The sequence below is a fragment of the Scyliorhinus torazame genome, chromosome 7, assembly GCF_047496885.1.
Source record: "Scyliorhinus torazame isolate Kashiwa2021f chromosome 7, sScyTor2.1, whole genome shotgun sequence".
Taxonomy (NCBI): Eukaryota; Metazoa; Chordata; class Chondrichthyes; order Carcharhiniformes; family Scyliorhinidae; genus Scyliorhinus; species Scyliorhinus torazame.
Genome location: NC_092713.1, coordinates 173,800,936 through 173,825,485, shown reverse-complemented (window position 1 = coordinate 173,825,485; position 24,550 = coordinate 173,800,936). Strand labels below are relative to the sequence as shown.

At 49.3% G+C, this 24,550-nt stretch overlaps 1 protein-coding gene across 2 annotated transcripts in view; it reads left to right on the top strand.

Moving 5' to 3' along the window:
• Positions 1-24,550, top strand: part of cop1 (COP1 E3 ubiquitin ligase) — a 380,546-nt gene that overhangs the window by 156,260 nt on the left and 199,736 nt on the right. For both annotated transcript variants that reach the window (XM_072511804.1, XM_072511803.1), the window contains exon 4: positions 16,890-16,954. In XM_072511804.1, the coding sequence (XP_072367905.1) occupies positions 16,890-16,954 (65 nt within the window). The remainder of the gene's footprint in view (positions 1-16,889; positions 16,955-24,550) is intronic.

Sequence of the window (24,550 nt, the reverse complement as noted above, 5' to 3'; positions counted from 1 at the left end):
GCACAACTTCCCACTACTGTCCTTGACTGGCCCTACTCTTACCCTAGTCATTTGTTTATTCCTGACATATGTATAGAAAGCGTTTGGGTTATCCTTGATCCTACCTGCCAAAGACTTCTCATGTCCCCTCCTGGCTCTTCTTAGCTCTCTCTTTAGGTCCTTCCTAGCTAACGTGTAACTCTCGAGCGCCCTAACTGAACCATCATGTCTCATCTTTACATAAGCCTCCTTCTTCCTCTTGACAAGTGTTTTGACTGCTTTAGTAAACCACGGTTCCCTTGCTCGACCACTTCGTCCCTGCCTGACATGTACATACTTATCAAGGACACGCAGTAGCTGTTCCTTGAACAAGCTCCACATTTCCATTGTGCCCATCCCCTGCAGTTTTCCTCTCCATCCGATGCTTCCTAAGTCATGCCTCATCGCATCATAATTACCTTTCCCCCAGATATAACTCTTGCCCTGCGATATATACCTATCCCTTTCCATCACGAAAGTAAACTTAATCGAAATATGGTCACTATCACCAAAGTGCTCACCTACCTCCAAATCTAACACCTGTCCTGGTTCATTACCCAGTACCAAAACCAATATGGCCTCGCCTCTCGTTGGCCTATCTACATACTGTGTCAGGAAACCCTCCTGCACACATTGGACAAAAACGGACCCATCTAAAGTACTCAAACTATAGCGTATCCAGTCATAGGATAGTTAAAGTCCCCCATAACAATTACCATGTTGCTTTCGCTCCTATCCAGAATCATCTTTGCAATCCTTTCCTCTACATCTCTGGAACTTTTCGGAGGCCTATAGAAAACCCCTAACAGGGTGACCTCTCCTTTCCTGTTTCTAACCTCAGCCCATACTACCTCAGTAGGCGAGTCCTCATCAAACGTCCTTTCTGCCACGGTAATACTGTTCCTGACTAACAATGCCACCCCTCCCACTCTTTTACCACCTTCCCTGAGTTTACTGAAATATCTAAACCCCGGCATCTACAACAACCATTCCTGTCCCTGCTCTATCCATGTCTCCGTAATTAATGGCCACAACATCGAAGGCCCAGGTACCAACCCATGCCGCAAGTTCACCCACCTTATTCCGGATGCTCCTGGCATTGAAGAAGACACACTTTAAACCACCTTCCTGCCTGCCGGTGCATTTCTGCAACTTTGAAACCTTACTCATGACCTCACTACTCTCAACCTCCTGTATGCTGGAGCTACAATTCAGGTTCCCAAGCCCCTGCTGAACTAGTTTAAACCCTCCCGAAGACCATCAGCAAATTTCCCCCCCCAGGATATTGGTACCCCTCTGGTCCAGGTGTAGACCATCCCGTTTGTAGAGGTCCCACCGACCCCAGAATGAGCCCCAATTATCCAGAAATCTGAAACCCTCCCTCCTGCACCATCCCTGTAGCCACGTGTTCAACTCCTCTCGCTCTCCCTATTCCTCGTCTCGCTATCATGTGGCACGGGTAACAACCCAGAGATAATAACTAGATCTAAGTTTCCACCCTAGCTCCCTGAATTCCTGCCTTACATCCCTATACCGTCTTCTACCTATGTCGTTGGTACCTATGTGGACCACGACTTGGGGCTGCTCCCCCTCCCCCTTAAGTATCCCGAAAACACGATCCGAGACATCACGCACCCTGGGAGGCAACACACCAACCGCAAGTCTCTCTCGTTCCCACAGAATCTCCTATCTATCCCCCTAACTATGGAGTCTCCAATGACTAATGCTCTACTCCTCTCCCCCCTTCCCTTCTGAGCAACAGGGACAGACTCTGTGCCAGAGACCTGTCCCCCATGGCTTACCCCTGGCAAGTCGTCTCTCCCAACAATATCCAAAGCGGTATACTTGTTACTAAGGGGAACGACCACAGGGGATCCCTGTACTGACTGTTTCCTCCCAGCCCCTCTCACCATCACCCATCTATCTTTATTCTTCGGAGTAACTACGTCCCTGAAGCTTCTATCTATGACCAGCTCTGCCTCCCGAATGATCCGAAGTTCATCCAGCTCCAGCTCCAGTTCCCTAACACGGTTTCTGAGGAGCTGGAGATGGGTGCACTTCCCACAGATGAAATCAGCAGGGACACTGACGGCGTCCCTCACCTCTAACATTCTGCAGGAGGAACCTTCCCTGCGATCCCTTCTAGATAAAAAAAGAAAAAGAAAGAGCTTACCTGTTGTTCACTCCCCTTCTCAGCAAGCACTCAGCAACCTCTGCGCCCCGCACGAAAGCACCTGAGGGAAAATAAAAGAAAAACTACTTACCAGTCACCACCCTTACCTCCAGGCTGTGACGTCACGGTTCAACTTCTTTCTACTTCTACCTGCCCTCGTGCCTTCCTCTTGATCTTTACAGCGGTTGTATTTTTTTGGTTAGAGGAAGGGGTAGGGAGGGAAACACTGAAGAAGTGTTTTGGGTATAAGTGTCACTTGACAACAGCTCCTCCACAAACCACCTTGAAGTTAGGGTGAGCACACGGACGTATGCAATTTTCCCCGCAACAGCCAATCAGCAGCTCCGCTCTAGTCTTTGTAGTTACCCTTATTTAATTGTAATACCGTTACATCTGATTGCAGCTCTCCCTCAAACTGCAGGGTAAATTCTAACATATTGTGGTCACTGCGCCCTAAGGGCTCCTCAACCTTACGTTCCCTAACCAAGTCTGCGTCATTACACATGGCTTGTCCAATGTTCTGACCTAAGAAAGTGACTTGAGCTTTTGAAAGCTCACTCTTAGCCAGATTTACCACCATTCCAACTCCCTCCAGTCGACTGAACAAATTTCTCGAATGCTTCAGATGCTCCTTCCACGAATTATTTTATCTGCAGAACACCGTATTGGTTAATCTTTGGAATGTTGTTGACACATTCTTTATTCCAAACGACATGACCTTCAATTGATATAGACCATTTGCTGTCACAAAAGCCCAAATTTCCTTCTGGTCAGTTACTTGCCAATATCCTGGTTTAGCACAGGGCTAAATGGCTGGCTTTGAAAGCAGACCAAGGCAGGCCAGCAGCATGGTTCAATTCCCGTACCAGCCTCCCCGAACAGGCGGCGGAATGTGGCGACTAGAGGCTTTTCACAGTAACTTCATTTAAAGCCTACTTGTGACAATAAGCGATTTTCATTTTAGGTGCTGGTTTAGCACACTGGGCTAAATCGCTGGCTTTTAAAGCAGACCAAGGCAGGCCAGCAGCACGGTTCAATTCTCGTACTGGCCTCCCCGAACAGGCGCCGGAATGTGGCAACTAGGGGCTTTTCACAGTAACTTAATTTGAAGCCTACTTGTGACAATAAGCAATTTTCATTTTTTTCCCTTCAGTGAGTCCAATTTTATAATAAAATATGCTTGTCCCACCTGTTCAACACAGTCCTCCAGGTGCGGAATAGGGTACGAATTTGACTTTGTAATGGTGTTGATCTCTCTATAGTCCACACAATTGTGTCTCATCCGATGTTGGCACCATGACAATCGATGGACTCCAATCGCTGCAATTCACTTTGGACTTAAGAACATAAGAACTAGGAACAGGAGTAGGCCACCTGGCCCCTCGAACCTGCTCCGCCATTCAATGAGATCATGGCTGATCTTTGTGGACTCAGCTCCACTCTCCGGCCCGTACACCATATCCTTAATCCCTTTATTCTTTCGAAAGGCATCTATCTTTTTCTTAAAAACGTTTAAAGAAGGAGCCTTAGCTGCTTCACTGGGCAAGGAATTCCAGAGATTCACAACCCTTTGGGTGAAGAAGTTCCTCCTACACTCCGTCCTAAATCTACCTCCCCTTATTTTGAGGCTATGCCCCCTAGTTCTGCTTTCCCCAACCAGTGGAAACAACCTGCCCGCATCTATCCTATCTATTCCCTTCATAATTTCATATGTCTCAATAAGATCCCCCCCGCATCCTTCTAAACTCCAATGAGTACAGTCACAGTCTACTCAACCTCTCGTCATAATCTAATCCCCTCAACTCTGGGATCAACCTAGTGAATCTCCTCTGCACTCCCTCCAGTGCCAATATGTCCTTTCTCAGGTAAGGAGACCAAAACTGAACACACTACTCCAGATGCTGCCTCACCAACACCCTATACAATTGCAGCATAACCTCACTAGTCTTGAACTCCATCCCTCTAGCAATGAAAGACAAAACTCGATTAGCCTTCTTAACCACCTGTTGCACCTGCACACCAACTTTTTGCGACTCGTGCACCAGCACACCCAGGTCCCTCTGCACAGCAGCATGTTTTAACATCTTACCGTTTAAATAATAATCCATTCTGCTGTTATTCCTCCCAAAATGGATAGCCTCACACTTGGCAACATTGAATTCCATCTGCCAGACCCTAGCCCATTCACCTAACCTATCAAATCCTTCTGCAGACTTCCGGTATCCTCTGCCCTTTTTGCTTTACCACTCATCTTAGTGTCGTCTGCAAACTTTGACACATTGCACTTGGTCCCCAACTCCAAATCGTCGATGTAAATTGTGAACAACTGCGGGCCCAACACTGATCCTTGAGGGACCCCACTAGTTACAGGTTGCCAACCAGAGAAACACCCATTTATCCCCACTCTCTGCTTTCTGTTAGTTAACCAATCCCCTACCCATGCTACCACTTTACCCTCAATGCCATGCATCTTTCGTTTATGCAGCAACCTTTTGTGTGGCACCTTGTCAAAAGCTTTCTGGAAATCCAGATATACCACATCCATTCGCTCCCCGTTATCTACTGCACTGGTAACGTCCTCAAAAAATTCTACCAAATTAGTCAGACACAACCTACCCTTTGTAAACCCATGCTGCGTCTGCCCAATGGGACAATTTCCCTCCAGGTGCCCCGCTATTTCCTCCTGAATGATAGATTCCAGCATTTTCCCTACAACCGAAGTTAAGCTTACCAGCCTATAATTACCCGCTTTCAGCCGACCTCCTTTTTTAAACAGTGGTGTCACATTTGCTACTTTCCAATCCTCTGGGACCACCCCAGAGTCTCGTGAATTTTGATAAATTATCACTAGTGCGTTTACAATTTCCCTAGCCATCTCTTTTAACATTCTGGGATGCATCCCATCAGGGCCAGGAGACTTGTCTACCTTTAGCCCCATTAGCTTGCCCAATACTGCCTCCTTAGTAATTACATTCAACTCAAGGTCCTCACCTATCATATCCTTATTTCCATCAGCCACTGGCATGTTATTATTGTCCTCCACTGTGAAGACTGACCCAAAAAACCTGTTCAGCTCCTCAGCCATTTTCCCGTCTCCTATTATTAAATCTCCCTTCTCATCTTCCAAAGGACCAATATTTACCTTAGCCACTCTTTTTTTGTCTTAGAACATAGAACATAGAACATAGAACAATACAGCGCAGTACAGGCCCTTCGGCCCACGATGTTGCACCGAAACAAAAGCCATCTAACCTACACTATGCCATTATCATCCATATGTTTATCCAATAAACTTTTAAATGCCCTCAATGTTGGCGAGTTCACTACTGTAGCAGGTAGGGCATTCCACGGCCTCACTACTCTTTGCGTAAAGAACCTACCTCTGACCTCTGTCCTATATCTATTACCCCTCAGTTTAAAGTTATGTCCCCTCGTGCCAGCCATATCCATCCGCGGGAGAAGGCTCTCACTGTCCACCCTATCCAACCCCCTGATCATTTTGTATGCCTCTATTAAGTCTCCTCTTAACCTTCTTCTCTCCAACGAAAACAACCTCAAGTCCGTCAGCCTTTCCTCATAAGATTTTCCCTCCATACCAGGCAACATCCTGGTAAATCTCCTCTGCACCCGCTCCAAAGCCTCCACGTCCTTCCTATAATGCGGTGACCAGAACTGTACGCAATACTCCAAATGCGGCCGGACCAGAGTTCTGTACAGCTGCAACATGACCTCTCGACTCCGGAACTCAATCCCTCTACCAATAAAGGCCAACACTCCATAGGCCTTCTTCACAACCCTATCAACCTGGGTGGCAACTTTCAGGGATCTATGTACATGGTCTTATATATTTGTAAAAGCTTTTACTATCTGCTTTTATGTCCTGAGCCAGTTTACTTTCATAGTCTACCTTACTCTTCTTTATGGCTTTTTTAGTAGCTTTCTGTTGTCCCCTATGTCACCTCTGAGCATGTTGCCGATCTCCTTTTGTACCTGTCTTTCGTGGATTGAGCTTCTATGGGTATTGTTTAATCGAACAGCATTTCCTATATCATGTGTAATTGCTTTCGTATGCCCCAGGTTATTCTCACATACTGCTCCATGACTATAATAAACCTGTCAGGTCTTTTTGATTTTCCTCCGGAAGGTTACTCAATATTTTATCCCAATTTTTGAATGCTTCCTCATTGTCCAATTTAATTTGGGAAATGTCAATTCAGAAATTATCTGTATTTATCTCTTCTCCCTGAGTCACAACGACTAACACTTCTTTCTGAATCTACCCGTTTAGACCTTTTAGAATTTTGTAAATTTTGAAAATGTGTCAAACATGAGCCCGATTGGCAACCATAAATTGGCTGTCAGCGTCATTTTTAGCACGCTGAGGATTAGGAACATTGGATTGGATTGGATTGGATTTGTTTATTGTCACGTGTACCGAGTATTTTTCTGCGAGCAGCTCAACAGATCATTAAATACATGGGAAGAAAAGGGAATAAAGGAAAATATATAATAGGGCAACACAACATATACAATGTAACTACATAGGCACTGGCATCGGATGAAGCATACAGGGGTGTCGTGTTAATGAGGTCAGTCCATAAGAGGGTCATTTAGGAGTCTGGTGACAGTGGGGAAGAAGCTGTTTTTGAGTCTGTTCGTGCGTGTTCTCAGACTTCTGTATCTCCTGCCCGATGGGAGGGATCTTTGATTATGCTGCCCGCTTTCCCCAGGCAGTGGGAGATGTCGATATAGTCAATGGATGGGAGGCATGTTCGTGTGATGGACTGGGCAGTGTTGACGACTCTCTGAAGTTTCTTGCGGTCCTGGGCCGAGCAGTTGCCATACCAGGCTGTGATGCAGCCCGATAGGATGCTTTCTATGGTGCATCTGTAAAAGTTGGTACGGGTTAATGTGGACATGCCGAATTTCCTTAGTTTCCTGAGGAAGTTGTGCTTTCTTGGTGGTAGCTTTGTGGTGGTAACATAGAAAATAGGAGCAGCAGGAGGTCATTCGGCCCTTCGAGCCTGCACTGCCATTCATTTTTATTGTGGTTGATCATCCAACTCAAGCCTGCTCCTGACCTCTCTGCCTCACCTCCCTCAATCCTTCGATCCCCTTCGCCCCAAGTGCTACATCTAATTGCTTTTTGAAAACATAATGTTTTGGCCTCAACTACTTTCGGTGGTAACAGGCTTACTACTCTCTGGTTGAAGAAATTTCTCCTCTGTACTCTAATCCACTTGCTATGAAGGCGAACATACCATTTGCCTTCTTTGCTGCCTGCTGCACCTGCATGCTTAGCTTCAGCAACTGGTGTGCGAGGACATCCAAATCTCGTTGCACATTCCCCTCTCTAATTCATGGCCATTCAGATAATCTGCTTTCCCGTTTTTGCTACCAAATGGATAACCTCAGATTCATGCAAATACTGCACCTGCCATTCATTTGCCCACTCACTCAACTTGTCCAAATCGCATTGAAGAATCTCTGAATCCTTTTCACAGCTCATCCTCTCACCCAGCTTTGCGTCATCTGCTAATTTGGAGATATTATATTTAGTTCCCTCACCTAAATCATTAATACATATTGTGAATAGTATCAGTCCCAGCACTGAACCCTACAGTACCCCACTGCAGGGTACAGGGCAGCACGGTAGCACAGTGATTAGCACTGTTGCCTCAAAGCGCCAGGGTCCCTGTTCAATTCCCAGCTTGGGTCACTGTCTGTGTGGAGTCTACACGTTCACCCCGTGTCTGCGTGGGTTTCCTCCGGATGCTCCGGTTTCCTCCCACAAATCCCGAAAGACTTGCAGGTTTGGTGAATTGGACACTCTTCCCTACATTAAGCTTATAGCCCGAAAAATCCCCAAACTCCCTTAGAATCTGCATGACCTCCACCATCCCCTCCACTGGATCCACCACATACAACAACAGGTCGTCTGCATAAAGCGACACTCTATGCTCCCCCCCCCCCCCCCCCCCCCCCGACCACCCCCCTCCATTTCCTAGACTCCCTTAATGACATGGCCAAGGGTTCAATTGTTAATGCAAACAACAGGGGGGGACAGGGGGCACCCCTGCCTCGTCCCACGATACAGCCGAAAATACTCCGACCTCCGCCGATTCGTAACCACACTCGCCACCGGGGCTCTGTATAGGAACTTAACCCAGCTAATAAACCCTCCCCCGAACCCAAACTTCCGCAGCACTTCCCAGAGGTACTCCCACTCTACTCGGTCAAAGGCCTTCTCCGCGTCGATAGCCGCCACTATCTCCGCCTCTCCCTCCACCGATGGCATCATTATCACGTTTAGGATCCGCCGCACATTGGTGTTTAGCTGCCTGCCCTTTACAAATCCCGTCTGGTCCTCGTGAATCACACCTGGGACACCGTCATCGATCCTCGTAGCCAGCACTTTTGCCAGCAACTTAGCATCCACGTTGAGGAGCCAGATCGGCCTGTACGACCAAAATTGCAGTGGGTCCTTGTCCCGCTTCAGGATCAAAGAGATCGTCGCCTCCGACATTGTCGGGGGCAGGGTCCCTCCCTCCCTTGCCTCATTAAAAGTCCTCACTAGCAACGGGGCTAACAGGTCTACGTATTTCCTATAGAACTCAACCGGGAACCCATCCGGTCCCGGGGCCTTCCCTGCCTGCATACTCCCCAGACCTTTGATCAGCTCCTCCAACCCAGTTGGTGCCCCTAAACCAGCCACATCCTGCTCCTCCACCCTCGGGAACCTCAGTTGGTCCAAGAATCATCGCATCCCCTCTTCCCCCACTGGGGGCTGAGATCTGTACAGCTCCTCATAGAATGCGTCATTCACTTTCATTGCACTCCGCACCGTAGCTCCCCTTCGATCCTTGACTCCACCTATCTCCCTCGCTGCCATCCTCTTACGGAGCTGGTGTGCCAGCATCCGGTTCGCCTTCTCCCCATGCTCATACGTCGCCCCCTGCGCTTTCCTCCACTGTGCCTCTGCCTTCCCTGTGGTTAACAGGTCGAACTCCATCTGGAGATTTCGCCTTTCCCTAAGTAGTCCCTCTTCAGGGGCCTCTGCGTATCTCCTGTCCACTCTTAAAATCTCCCCCACTAACCTCTCCCTTTCCCTGCCCTCTATCTTCTCCCTATGAGCCCTGATGGAGATTAACTCTCCCCTGACCACCGCCTTCAACGCCTCCCATACTACCCCCACCTGCACCTCTCCGTTGTCGTTGGCCTCCAAGTACCTTTCAATGCACCCCCTCGTCCTCCCGCACACTGCCTCATCTGCCAGCAGTCCCACATCCAACCGCCACAACGGGCGTTGGTCCCTCTCCTCTCCCAAATCCAGTTCCACCCAATGCGGGGCGTGATCTGAAATGGCTATGGCCGAATACTCCGTTCCCTCCACTTTCGGGATCAATGCCCTGCCAAGAACAAAAAAATCTATCCGGGAGTAGGCTTTGTGCACGTGGGAGAAGAAAGAAAATTCCCTGGCCTGCGGCCTGGCAAACCTCCACGGATCCACTCCCCCCATCTGGTCCATAAACCCCCGAAGCACCTTGGCCGCAGCCGGCCTCTTTCCGGTCCTAGATCTGGAGCGATCCAGTGCTGGGTCCAACACCGTGTTTAAATCCCCACCCATTATCAAGCTTCCTACCTCCAGGTCTGGAATGCGCCCCAACATACGCTTCATGAATCCAGCATCATCCCAGTTCGGGGCGTATACATTTACCAATACCACCCACGTCCCCTGCAACTTACCGCTCACCATCACGTATCGACCTCCATTGTCCACTACAATATTCTTGGGCCTCAAATGACACCCGCTTCCCCACCAATATTGCCACCCCTCTGTTCTTCGCATCCAGACCCGAGTGAAATACCTGTCCTACCCATCCCTTTCTTAACCTGACCTGGTCTGCCACCTTCAAATATGTCTCCTGGAGCATGACCACGTCTGCCTTCAGTCCCTTTAAAGTGCGCGAACACTCGGGCCCCCTTTACTGGCCCATTCAGGCCCCTCGCATTCCACTTTATCAGCCGGATTGGGGGGCCTCTTTCCCCCCCACCCTGCCGACCAGCCATCACCTTTTCTAGGCCAGTCCTGTGCCCGCGCCGCCCTCACCCTCCAGTCCCCCAGACGGGGGACCCCCGACCACCTCTTCTGTGTCCAATTCCCCCTCGGCCAGTGCAGCAGCAACCCCCCCCCCCCGCTAGACCCATGTCTAGCTCTTTTGCTCCCCCATAACACTCCCGTAAGTCAGCTGACCCCGGCTTCCCCCGCCGTCCCATTGACCCCCCCCCCCCCCCCCCCGTGTGGAAATCTCCCCTTCCCAACAATCAGTGTGCGCTCCTCCATTCCCCCGTCCTTCCCTAGCGTGCAAAAAAGCCCGCGCTTTCCTAAGCCTGCCCCGCCCCCTCTGGCGCAGCTCATTTCCCCCATCCCCAAGCCTCCCCTCCCTCCAGCACCGGCGCCCACCTTCTCCCACAGTCTTCTCACCCGATCCCTTTCCCCATCCCCATCCATCACCCAACCCGTGGAACATTTCCTGCGCGTGATTAAAACCCTGTGTACAACAAACATCGAACATTCCCACCATCATCATCATCACCACACCCCCCCCCCCCCCCCCCCCAACCACACCCTCCCAAACCCTCAGTTTGAGCCCAACTTTTCAGTTTGGATAAAGGTCCAAGCCTCCTCAGGCGTTTCAAAATAGTGATCTCGATCCTTGAATGTGACCCACAATCGCGCTGGCTGCAGCATTCCGAATCTCACTCCCTTCCGATGCAGCACCGCCTTGGCCCGGTTGAAACCCGCTCTCTTCTTTGCCACCTCCGTGCTCCAGTCCGGGTAGATTTGGATCTCCGCATTCTCCCAGCTGCTGCTCCGCTCTTTCTTGGCCCATTTCAAGACCCTCTCTCTGTCCGTGAATCGGTGAAACCTCACCACAATCGCACTTGGCGGCTCGTTAGCCTTGGGCCTCCTCGCCAGCACCCGATGTGCCCCATCCAGCTCCAGAGGCCTCGGAGGGGCCTCCGCACCCAACAGCGACTCGAGCATCGTGCTCGCATATGCCCCGGCATCGGACCCCTCCACTCCTTCAGCGAGACCCAGGATCCGAAGATTCTTTCTCCTCGACCTGTTCTCCAGGTCTTCGAATCTTTCCGCCCACCTTTTGTGCAGCGTCTCGTGCCTCTCCAACTTCACCGCCAGGCCCAAGATCTCATCCTCGTTCTCATTGACTTTTTTCTGCACCTCCTGGATCTTTACCTCGTGGGCCTTCTGGGTCATCCCTAATCCTTCAATCGCCAACAGCATAGGCGCCAGCATCTCTTTCCGCAGCTCCTCAAAACAGCGCTTGATAAACTCTTGCAGCTCCGGCCCACCTTCCACTTTATCTCTGGCCGCCGCCATCTTGTTTTTCTTCCCTCGCTGCTCCAACGCCGCTTTTTTAGCCGTTTCACTTCTTGTCCGTTCCATAAACAGTGAAGGGGGACCTTGCTCTCACCTTCCCACACGGGACGTCTTCAAAAAATTCCCGTTGGGGCTCTTCTGGAGAGCCCGAAAGTCCGTAATCGCGGGAGCTGCCGAATCGTGCGGCTTAGCTCCCCATCGCCGCAACCGGAAGTCCAATTTTCCCCCTTTTTTAACACCTTACCCTCTCCCCTCCCCCACCTCCTCCCCATCCCCTGCAACGAATAGTTCCTCAAACATTGTCAAAAACAACCCCCACAGTGTCTCTAAGCCCTCCGATCCCCTGAACTCAAATTTGATCTTTTCCAACCAGAGAAAGTCAGCCAGGACGCCCAGCCAGGCCACCACCCCCGGCGGCGTATCCGACCTCTGATTCAGCAAGATCCTACGCTGGGCAATTAGAGAGGCGAAGGCCACAACAATGGCCCCCTTCCCTTCCACCAGTTCTGGCATTTCCGAAACTCCAAAGATCGCCGCCATCGCGTCCGGCCTAAACTCCCACAATTTTCGACAATGCTGCAAAAACCGCTTCCCAGTACCTCGTCAGCTTCTCACAATCCCAGTACATGTGCAGATGATTCGCCGGCCCTCGCTCACATTTCTTGCAACTCGTTGGCCACCCCTTCAAAGAATCCACTGATCCTCGCCTGAGTCATATGTACCCTATGCACTACCTTAAACTGAACCAAGCTCATTGTTGCGCAAGAAGAGGTTGAGTTCATCCCATGCACTGCCTCTCACCAAGACCCCAGTCAATTCCCCCACCCCAACCTCTCCTGCTTGCTCTTAATCCTCACCACTAGCGCCCCTCGCTCCCACACGAGTAGCAGCTGCTCCAACAGGGTATGCCTTGGCAACACCCTCCAGCCCTTTCTTGCAAAGTTCTGCACCTGCATATGTCCCCTAGTGTCCAGAAATTTGCAGGTTAGGTAGAGTTATGGGGATCGGGCAGTGGAGTGGGCCTAGGTTGAGTGCCCATTCAGAGGGTTGGTGTAGACTTGATCGGTTGAATGGTCTCCTTCGGCCCTGGAGTGATTCTATGGAACCTGCATATATCTGAATTCACCCCCCCGCCGGGCAACTCAAACCTTTCCCGCAAGTAATCCAGACCCACATACTGCCCTTCCAGATACAGGTCCCTCACCCACTCCAGTCCCACCTCTTTCACTTCTCATGCATCCCATTCATCTCCACCAGGTTAAACGTATGATTCCTGCACAGTGGTGTCAACATCGATATTCCCTCCAACTTAAAGTACCTCCTCAGCTGTTTCGCTGTGTCCCATGACGTTGATAGTCTTGTGATTGTCCTGATGAGTGCAAGACAAAAAGCTTCAACAAACTGCATTTTTTTTTAGCAATCTCCTCTTGTCTTTTACTATCAGGGCTTTTATTATGTCTGTCTTTCAGTAATATTCCATAGAATCACTCCAGGGCCGAAGGAGACCATTCAACCCATCAACCTTTTAAAAATATACAGTGAACATCTTGGCAACCATTAATTCAAATAAAACCCCCAAAGAATACAACACTAAGTAATGCTTAATAACTTCCGAAATAACATCCAGAAGACAAAAGAAACACCTTTCAACAGGTTTACATTCACTACTCGGAACATTTATAATCCGGAATTCACCAAATGATCAAGAGATAGTCTTTTGATGGCAGAGAGATCAACAGTACACCTGTTCTGTCTGGCTTCAGCTCCAACACTGAAAACAAAACTAAAACACTCCCTGCAGCAAACAGCCTAAAACGAAAGTCAAATTGGGGAGGGTTTAAACTAATGTGGCAGGGGGATGGGAACCGATGTAGGAAGTCAGTGGGGACGGAAACAAAAGGCAGGAAGGGAGAGTGTGTAAAGCATGACCAGAGAAAGCAGGGCAGAGAGCAAGGAAAGTCTACATTAAACTGCATTTATTTCAATGCAAGGGGCCTGACGGGCAAAGCGGATGAACTCAGGGCATGGATGGGCACATGGGACTGGGATATTATAGCTATGACTGAAACATGGCTAAGGGAGGGGCAGGACTGGCAGCTCAATGTTCCAGGGTACAGATGCTATAGAAAGGCTTGAACAGGAGGTAAGAGAGGAGGGGGAGTGGCGTTTTTGATTAGGGAGAACATCACGGCAGTACTTAGAGGGGATATATCCGAGGGTTCGCCCACTGAGTCTATATGGGTGGAACTGAAAAATAAGAAGGGAGAGATCACCTTGATAGGACTGTACTACAGGCCCCCAAATAGTCAGCGGGAAATTGAGGAGCAAATATGTAAGGAGATTACAGATAGCTGCAAGAAAAATAGGGTGGTAATAGTAGAGGACTTTAACTTTCCCAACATTGACTGGGACAGCCATAGCATTAGGGGCTTGGATGGAGGGAAATTTGTTGAGTGTATTCAGGAGGAATTTCTCATTCAGTATGTGGATGGACCGACTAGAGAGGGGGCAAAACTTGACCTCGTCTTGGGAAATAAGGAAGGGCAAGTGACAGAAGTGCTAGTGAGGGATCACTTTGGGACAAGTGACCATAACTCCATTAGTTTTAAGATAGCTATGGAGAATGATAGGTCTGGCCCAAGAGTTAACATTCTTAATTGGGGCAAGGCCAATTTTGATGGTATCAGACAGGAACTTGCAGAGGTAGATTGGGGGAGACTGTTGGCAGGCAAAGGGACGGCTGGTAAATGGGAGGCTTTTAAAAATGTGTTAACCAGGGTGCAGGGTAAGCACCTTCCCTTTAGAGTGAAGGGCAAGGCTGGTAGAAGTAGGGAACCCTGGATGACTCGAGATATTGAGACTCTGGTCAAAAAGAAGAAGGAGGCATATGACGTACATATAGATTTGCTCCTCAAGAGTATAGAGATTGTCGAAATAGAGTTAAGAGGGAAATCAGGAGGGCAAAAAGGGGACATGAAATTGCTTTGACAAATAATGCAAAGGAGAATCCAAAGAGATTCTACAGATACATAAAGGGGAAAAGAGTAACTAGGGACAGAGTAGGGCCTCTTAAGGATCAACAAGGACATCTATGTGCAGAGCCACAAGAGTTGGGTGAGATCCTGAATGAATATTTCTCATCGGTATTCACGGTGGAGAAAGGCATGGATGTTAGGAAACTAAGGGAAATAAATAGTGATGTCTTGAGAAGTGTGCATATTACAGAGGAGGAGGTGCTGGAAGTCTTAAAGCGCATCAAGGTAGATAAATCCCCGGGACCTGATGAAATGTATCCCAGGATGTTGTGGGAGGCTAGGGAGGAAATTGCGGGTCCCCTAACAGAGATATTTGAATCATCGGCAGCCACAGGTGAGGTGCCTGAAGATTGGAGAGTGGCGAATGTTGTGCCCTTGTTTAAGAAGGGCAGCAGGGAAAAGCCTGGGAACTACAGACCGGTGAGCCTAACGTCTGTAGTAGGTAAGTTGCTAGAAGGTATTCTGAGAGACGGGATCTACAAGCATTTAGAGAGACGAGGACTGATTCGGGGCAGTCAGCATGGCTTTGTGCGTGGAAAATCATGTCTCACAAATTTGATTGAGTTTTTTGAGGGGGTGACCAAGAAGGTAGATGAGGGCAGTGCAGTAGACGTTGTCTACATGGACTTTAGCAAAGCCTTTGACAAGGTACCGCATGGTAGTTTGTTGCAGAAGGTTAAAGCTCACGGGATCCAGGGTGAGGTTGCCAATTGGATTCAAAATTGGCTGGACGACAGAAGACAGAGGATGGTTGTAGAGGGTTGTTTTTCAAACTGGAGGCCTGTGACCAGTGGTGTGCCTCAGGGATCGGTGCTGGGTCCACTGTTATTTGTGATTTATATTAATGATTTGGATGAGAATTTAGGAGGCATGGTTAGTAAGTTTGCAGATGACACCAAGATTGGTGGCACAGTGGATAGTGAAGAAGGTTATCTAGGATTGCAACGGGATCTTGATCAATTAGGCCAGTGGGCCGACGAATGGCAGATGGAGTTTAATTTAGATAAATGTGAGGTGATGCATTTTGGCAGATCGAATCAGGCCAGGACCTACTCAGTTAATGGTATGGCGTTGGGGAGAGTCATAGAACAAAGAGATCTAGGAGTACAGGTTCATAGCTCCTTGAAGGTGGCGTTGCAGGTGGACAGGGTGGTGAAGAAGGCATTCGGTATGCTTGGTTTCATTGGTCAGAACATTGAATACAGGAGTTGGGACGTCTTGTTGAAGTTGTACAAGACATTGGTACGGCCACACTTGGAATACTGTGTGCAGTTCTGGTCACCCTATTATAGAAAGGATCTCATTAAACTAGAAAGAGTGCAGAAAAGATTTACTAGGATGTTGCCGGGACTTGATGGTTTGAGTTATAAGGAGAGGCTGGATAGACTGGGACTTTTTTCCCTGGAGCGTAGGAGGCTTAGGGGTGATCTTATAGAGGTCTATAAAATAATGAGCGGCATAGATAAGGTAGACAGTCAACATCTTTTCCCAAAGGTAGGGGAGTCTAAAACTAGAGGGCATAAGTTTAAGGTGAGAGGGGAGAGTTTCAGAAGGGCCCAGAGGGGCAATTTCTTCACTCAGAGGGTAGTGAGTGTCTGGAATGGGCTGCCAGAGGTAGTAGTAGAGGCGGGTACAATTGTGTCTTTTAAAAAGCATTTAGATAGTTACATGGGTAAGATGGGTATAGAGGGTTATGGGCCAAGTGCGGGCAACTGGGACTAGCTTAATGGTAAAAACTGGGCGGCATGGACTGGTTGGGCCGAAGGGCCTGTTTCCATGCTGTAAACTTCTATGATTCTATGATAAATGTCGACAGACAGCCCAGCTCTACCCACACTCTGACATCACTGATAAACACCCATTTCTTAAAGGTACACTTCTCAAACACCCATTTCTTAAAGGTACTCTCACATGACAGTAGATAGAGGTTTTCTCTATGCTTGTTAGGTGAATTGGACGTTTTGAATTTTCCCTCTGTGTACCCGAACATACGCCAGAATGTGGCGACTAGGGGATATTCACCGTAACTTCATTGCAGTGTTAATGTAAGACTATTTGCGATACATTAAAGATTATTATTTATTATTATTAGACCCCACCTCTTGCTTCAATGTCTTCAGTCTGAATATCTTTGGTGCACTTTTCAGTTGGTGCCATGAGAAAAGGAAAAGCCCATTATCATTAATTTAAGATAAACTTACAACAAGTTTGTTTCGTTGTTTGGTTGCAACCTGGGTAATTATTTCCTGTTCTTTTGTAGTTAATGAGCTCATCCTGAAACAAAAGCAAAGATCTGAAGAAAAACGACTTAAACTTGAACACCCAGTAAGTACTGATGGGCAATATTAGACAAAGTGACTGACTTGTGCTTAATGTACCCCACTGGTGACAAAAAAGTGGCTCATGTTGTGCGGTGTTAACTTCATAGAATGGATTGAAAGATAGCTACAAAGCAGAAACCCATGGGCAGGGGTTAAGTGAAGTTGCTGACATTGTCAGGAATTGGAGAGTAGTGCTGTTCTTCACCAGATACAAAAGTTATTTGGGCTTGGGCATGGTGTTTAAATTTACAGATATTAATTTTAGGGATATTGTTAATAGAGAAGAGTGCACCAAAATACAAGAAGACATGAAGAAGCCTGTGGTGCGTGAATGTTACTGGTATGTTATGGTCGTACTGAGGTGGCACGGTGGCAAAGTGGTTAGCACTGCTGCCTCACAACTTCAAGGTCCCAGGTTTAATTCTGGTCTAGGGTGGGTGTGTGGAGTTTGCACTTCCTCCCCATGTCTGCGAGGGTTTCCTCCAGGTGCGCAGGTTTCCTCCCACAGTCCGAAGATGTGCCGGTTAGGTCATGCTAAATTGCCTCTAGTGTCCAAAAAAAGTAGGTGGGGTTACGGGGTGGAGGTGTGGGCTTAAGTTGAATTGGATTGGGTTTGTTTATTGTCACGTGTACCAAGGTGCAGTGAAAAGTATTTTTCTGCGAACAGCTCAAACAGATCATTCAGTATATGAAAAGAAAAAGAAAATACATGAAAGGGTAACACGAGGTCCACAATGCAAATACATAGACACAGGCATCGGGTGGAGCACACAGGAGTGTAGTATTAATCAGGTCAGTCCATAAGAGGGTCGTTTAGAAGTCTGGTGACAGCGGGGGAAGAAGCTGTTTTTGAATCTGTTAGTGCGTGTTCTCAGACTTTTGTGTATCCTGCCTGATGGAAGAAGTTGGAAGAGTGAGTAAGCCGGGGGGGGGGGGTCTTTGATTATGCTGCCCGCCTTCTCCAGACAGCGAGAGCTGTAGACGGAGTCAGTGGATGGGAGGGCAAGTTTGTGTGATGGACTGGGCTGTGTTCACAACTCTCTGAAGTTTCTTGCGGTCTTGGGCCGAGCAGTTGTCATACCGGGCTGTGATGCAGCCAGTTAGGATGCTTTCTATGGTGCATCTGTAAAAGTTGGTAAGGGTCAGTGTGGACATGCAAAGTTTCCTGAGGAAGTATAGGCGCTGTTGTGCTTTCTTGGTGGTAGCGTCGACGTGGGTGGACCAGGACAGATTTTTGGTGATGTGCACTCCGAGGAATTTGAAGTAGGGTGCTCTTTCCAAGGGTGCCGGTGCAGACTCGATGGGCCGAATGGTCTCCTGCACTAAATTCTATGAGGATGGTTCCAGGTATGAGAAATTTCAGTTTCATGGATAGATTGGAGAGACAGGACTTTACATTTGGGTAGAACCGGTTGAGAGGAGACTTGACCGAGATGTTCAAAATCATGAGCAATCTGGATCGAATCGATCAGGAGAAACTATTCTGTTGGTAGAGGGATTGATTTAAGGTAATTGGCAAAAGAAGCAATGGAGGCGTGAGGAGAAACTTTACACACAGTGAGTGGTTAGGATCTGGAATGTTCTGTCAGTGTGTGGAGGCAGATTCACACAGTGAGTGGTTAGGATCTGGAATGTTCTGTCTGAGAGTGTGCAGAGGCAGATTCACGCAGCGAGTGGTTAGGATCTGGAATGTTCTGTCTGAGAGTGTGCAGAGGCAGATTCACACAGTGAGTGGTTAGGATCTGGAATGTTGGCCTTGATAGATTGGGGAGAGTTACTTAAAGGGATGACGGTGGCAAACATTCAAGGAACGCATGGAGGAACTACAGCAACTGTTCATTCCTGTCTGGCACAAAAGCAAAGGGGCTAAGAGGGCCAATCCATGGCTTACAAAGGAAATTAGAAATAGTATCCGATACAAGGAAGAAGCATACAGATTGGGCAAGAAAAATAATAGGTCTGAGGATTGGGAGCAGTTTAGAATTCAGCAAAGAAGGACGAAGGGATTGATTAAGAAGGGGAAAGTACAGTATGAAAGGAAGCTTGCAGGGAACATAAAGACTGACACTAAGAATTTCTATAGATATGTGAAGAGAAAGAGATTGGTAAGGAGAAATGTAGGCCCACTACAGACAGAAACAGGAGAATGCAAAAAAAGGGACAGAGAAATGGCTGAGCAATTGAATACATACTTTGGTTCTGTCTTCACAAATGAGGCACGAATCAGTTCCCAGTAATGTTGGAGAATGAAAGGTTTAGTGAGAGGGAAGAACTGAGGAAGATCAACTGAGTAGAGAAATGGTGCTGGGAAAACTGATGGGATTGAAGGTGGATAAATCCCCAGGGCCTGAGAATCTGCATCCCAGAGTGCTTAAGGAGGTGGCTCTGGAAATAGTGGATGCATTGGTGGTCATCTTCCGGGATTCTGTGGACTCTGGAACTGTCCCTGCAGATTGGCAGGTAGCTCACATCACTCCGATATTCAAAAAGGGAGGTAGAGAGAAAGCAGGGAATTATAGACCAGTAAGCCTAACATCGGTAATGGGGAAAATGCTTGAATCCATTATCAAGCACTTTATAGCGGAACATTTAGAAAGCAGTGGCAGGGACTTCCGGTTGCGGCGATGACCAGCTAAGCCGCACGTTTCGGCGGCTTCAGCTTTGACGGACCTTCGGGCTCTTTGAAGAGCCCCAATGGGAAATGTTTTGCGACGAAACCCGGTGTGGGGTGAAGCAACAGGGAGTCCCGTCCCCCCCCTCCCCCCGTCCCCCCCCAGTGTGAAAGAAAAAGATCGGCGGCGGCGGCCAGATCACGGAGGATCCTCGAGGGCAGCGGCAGAGGAAAGAAAGGAACAAGATGGCATCGGAGGGAGCCCAGGCGACATGGGGACTGGACCAGGATGAATTTTTAAGACGGTGTGTGGAGCTGCTAAAAAAGGAGGTGCTGGCCCCGATGCTACAGGCAATCGAGGGGCTTAAAGAGACACAAAAGGCCCAGGAGATAGAGCTCCGTGTGGTGGAGCAGAAGGTAACTGACAACGAGGACGAGATCCTGGGCCTAGCGGTCAAAATGCAGACGCACGAGGCGCTTCATAAGAAGTGCATCGAAAGAATTGAAGCCCTGGAAAATAGATCAAGGAGAAAGAACCTCCGGATCCTGAGTCTCCCCGAGGGAGTGGAAGGAGCTGACGGCGGGGCTTATGCGAGCACGATGCTACGTTCGCTAATGGGAGCTGAGGCCCCCTTGGGCCCCTTGGAAGTGGAAGGGGCCCACCGGGTCCCTGCGAGGAGACCAAAGGCTGGAGAACCACCTAGGGCGATGCTCGTGTGATTTCACCGCTTCAATGACCGAGAGGTGGTTCTGAGATGGGCCAAGAAGGTACGAAGTAGCAGATGGGAGAATGCGGTGATACGAGTGTATCAGGATTGGAGTGCGGAGGTGGTGAGAAGGAGGGCGAGATTCAATCGAGCCAAGGAGGTACTGCATAAGAAGAAAGTAAAGTTTGGGATGTTGCAGCCGGCGCGATTATGGGTCACGCACCAGGATAGACATTACTATTTTGAAACGTCGGAAGAAGCATGGACCTTCATTCAAAAAGAGAAACTGGACCAGAACTGAGGGACTAATGTTGGAGGGGAAACGACAATGCTGATGTATAGAGGTGTAAATTGGGGAGGGGGTGACACTGAGAAATGTGGGCGCCGGTGGGGGCGGGGGGGGGGGGGGGGAAAGAGACACAGGCGGGGGATGGGGAATGGGAACGGGGCTGTAGGGGGAGCTGCGCCATGGGGGCGGGATAGAACATAGAACATAGAACGATACAGCGCAGTACAGGCCCCAGGAACCGTGGAGATTTGCCAGGCCACTGGCCAAAGAGTTCTCCTTTTTCTCCCATGTCCATAAGGTATACTCCCGGATAGATTTTTTCGTTCTGGGAAGGTCACAGATTTCGAGGGTGGAAGGAACGGAGTACTCGGCCATAGCTGTTTCAGACCATGCTCCACATTGGGTGGATCTGGAACTAGGAGAGGAGAGGGAACAGCGCCCACACTGGTGACTGGATGTGGGATTATTGGCGGATGAGGGAGTCTGCGGAAGGGTGCGGGGATGTATCGAAAGGTACCTGGAGGCCAATGATGATGGGGAGGTCCGAGTGGGGGTAGTATGGGAAGCACTGAAGGCGGTGGTCAGGGGATGGTTGATATCCATCAGTGCTCACAAGGGGAAAACAGAGGCCAAAGAGAGGGAAAGATTACTGGGGGAGATCTTGAGTGTGGATAAAAGATATGCGGAGGCCCCGGACGAAGGACTACATAGGGAGAGGCGAAGACTCCAGACGGAGTTTGACCTGCTGACCACAGGGAAGGCAGAGTCACAGTGGAGGAAGGCACAGGGGATGAGATATGAATATGGGGAAAAGGCGAGTCATCTGTTGGCCCACCAGCTTCGTAAGAGGACAGCGGCGAGGGAAATAGGGGGAGTTGGGGATGAAACGGGAACTACGGTGCGGAGAGCAGGGAAGGTGAGTGAGGTGTTTAAGACCTTTTATGAGAGGTTATATAGGTCCCAACGCCCGGAGGGAAAAGAGGGGATGTAGCAGTTTCTGGACCAACTAAGGTTCCCGAGGGTGGAGGAGCAGGAGGTGGCAGGCCTGGGGGCGCCAATTGGGGTGGGCGAGGTGACCAAAGGGCTGGGGAACATGCAGGCAGGGAAGGCCCCGGGACCTGACGGGTTCCCGGTGGAGTTTTACAGGAAATACGTGGACTTGTTGGCCCCGCTGCTGGTAAGAACCTTTAACGAGGCCAGAGAAGGGGGGACTCTACCCCCGACAATGTCGGAGGCGACGATATCACTAATCCTGAAGCGAGATAAAGACCCGCTGCAATGCGGGTCTTATAGGCCTATCTCGCTTCTGAATGTGGACGCCAAGTTGTTGGCAAAAGTGCTGGCAATGAGGATCGAGGATTGTGTCCCGGGGGTGGTGCACGAAGATCAGACAGGGTTCGTAAAGGGGAGACAATTGAATGTCAACGTGCGACGGCTATTGGGGGTGATAATGATGCCCCCATCAGAGGGGGAGGCAGAGATAGTGGTGGCGATGGATGAAGAGAAGGCATTTGATAGGGTCGAGTGGGAGTATCTATGGGAGGTGCTGAGGAGGTTCGGGTTCGGGGAGGGGTTTGTCAACTGGGTTAAACTCCTCTATGGGGCCCCAATGGCAAGTGTAGTCACAAATCGGCAAAGATCGGAGTATTTTTGACTACATAGGGGAACAAGACCGGGATGCCCTCTGTCCCCATTACTGTTCGCGCTGGCAATTGAACCACTGGCCATAGCGCTGAGAGACTCCAGGAAATGGAGAGGGGTGGTTAGAGGGGGAGAGGAACACCGATTGTCACTCTACGCAGATGACCTACTGCTGTATGTGGCGGATCCAGTGGGGGGGGGATAACAGAGGTCATGCAGATATTGAGGGAGTTTGGAGATTTCGCGGGATATAGGCTTTACATGGGAAAGAGTGAGCTTTTCGTGATACACCCTGGGGACCAGAGTAGAGGGATAGATGGCCTGCCGCTAAGGAGAGTGGAAAGAAACTTCCGATACCTGGGGATTCAAATAGCCAGGAGCTGGGGAACCTTACACAGACTCAATCTGACTCAGCTGGTGGAGCAAATGGAAGAGGATTTCAAAACGTGGGATATGCAGCCGCTGTCACTGGCGGGCAGAGTGCAGGCGATTAAGATGATGGTCCTCCCGAGGTTCCTATTTGTGTTTCAATGTCTCCCTATATTGATCACTAAGGCCTTTTTCAAGAGCTTCATGTGGGCAAGGAAGGCCCCGAGGGTAAGGAGGGAGTTCCTGCAACGTAGGCGGGACAGAGGGGGGCTGGCGTTGCCGAATTTGGGCGACTATTACTGGGCTGCCAATGTGGCGATGATCCGTAAGTGGATGATAGAGGGAGAGGGGGCGGCGTGGAAAAGGCTTGAGATGGCGTCCTGTAAAGGAACGAGCTTAAAAGCGCTGGTGACGGCGCCACTACCGCTCTCCCAGAAAAGGTTTACCACAAACCCAGTGGCGGCAACATTAAGTATCTGGGGGCAATGGAGGCGACAGAGAGGTGTGCTGGGAGCCTCGGTGTGGTCCGCGATCAGGAACAACCATAGGTTTGCCCCAGGGAGGTTGGACGGAGGGTTCCAGAGCTGGCACCGGGCAGGAATTAGGAGAGTGGGAGACTTATTTATAGATGGGACGTTTGCGAGCTTGGTAGCGCTAGAGGAAAAGTATGAGCTGCCTCCGGGGAATATCTTTAGGTATATGCAGGTGAGGGCGTTCACGAGACAACAGGTGAGGGAATCTCCGCTGCTCCCGACACAGGGGATCCAGGATAGAGTGCTTTCGGGGGTGTGGGTCGGGGAGGGCAAAGTGTCCGAAATATACCGGGAGATGAGAGAAGAGGGGGAGGAGCTGGTGGGCGAACTGAAGGGAAAATGGGAAGAAGAGCTCGGGGAGGAGATTGAGGAGGGTTTGTGGGCTGATGCCCTAAGTAGGGTAAATTCCTCTTCCTCGTGTGCCAGGCTTGGCCTGGTCCAATTTAAGGTGCTACATAGAGCACACATAACGGGAGCAAGGTTGAGCAGGTTCTTCGGAGTGGAGGACAAGTGCGGGAGGTGCGGGGGAAGCCCGGCGAACCACACACGTTTTGGTTGTGTCTGGCACTGGAGGGGTATTGGAGGGGAGTGACGGGTGTGATCGCGAAGGTGGTGAAGGTCCGGGTCAAGCCAAGTTGGGGGTTAGCTATATTTGGGGTAGCGGATGAGCCGGGAGTGCAGAAGGCGAAAGAGGCCGATATTGTGGCCTTTGCGTCCCTAGTAGCCCGGCGAAGGATATTACTCATGTGGAAGGCCTGGATAAACGACATGGCAGGGTTCATAAAACTGGAGCGGATGAAGTTTGCGCTGAGAGGATCGGCTCAGGGGTTCTCCAGGCGGTGGCAACTGTTCCTCGACTATCTAGCGGAACGTTAGGGGGAAAATAGATAGCCAGCAGCAGCAGCCCAGAGGGGGGGTGGGTAAATTGTTTTTGTTCTAGAGGGGGTGAAGGGGCACTATTTTGTGTTATGTTGTTAGTTCACTGTTTTATTTAAACCATATTATCTATCAGTTATCATGTTATCGTTTTTGTTGATTTGTAAGGGGGAAAAATTGTGTTTGAAAACTTTAATAAAATATATATTTTTTAAAAGACAGCAGTGGCAGGATCAATCAGTCAGCATGGATTTATGAAGGGAAAATCATGCTTGACAAATCTGTTGGAATTCTTTGAAGAGGTAACCAGTACAGTTGACAAGGGGGAGCCAGTCGATGTGGTATATTTGGACTTTCAGAAGGTGTTTGACAAAGTCCTGCATAAGAGATTATTGTGCAAAGTTAAAGCACATGGGATTGGGGGAAATGTATTGAGGTGGATAGAAAACTGGTTAGCAGAGAGGAAACAAAGAGTCGGGATTAATGGGTCTTTTTCAAATTGGCAGGCAGTAACTAGTGGGGTACCACGGGGATCGGTGCTGGGACCCAGCTATTCACAATATATATTAATGAT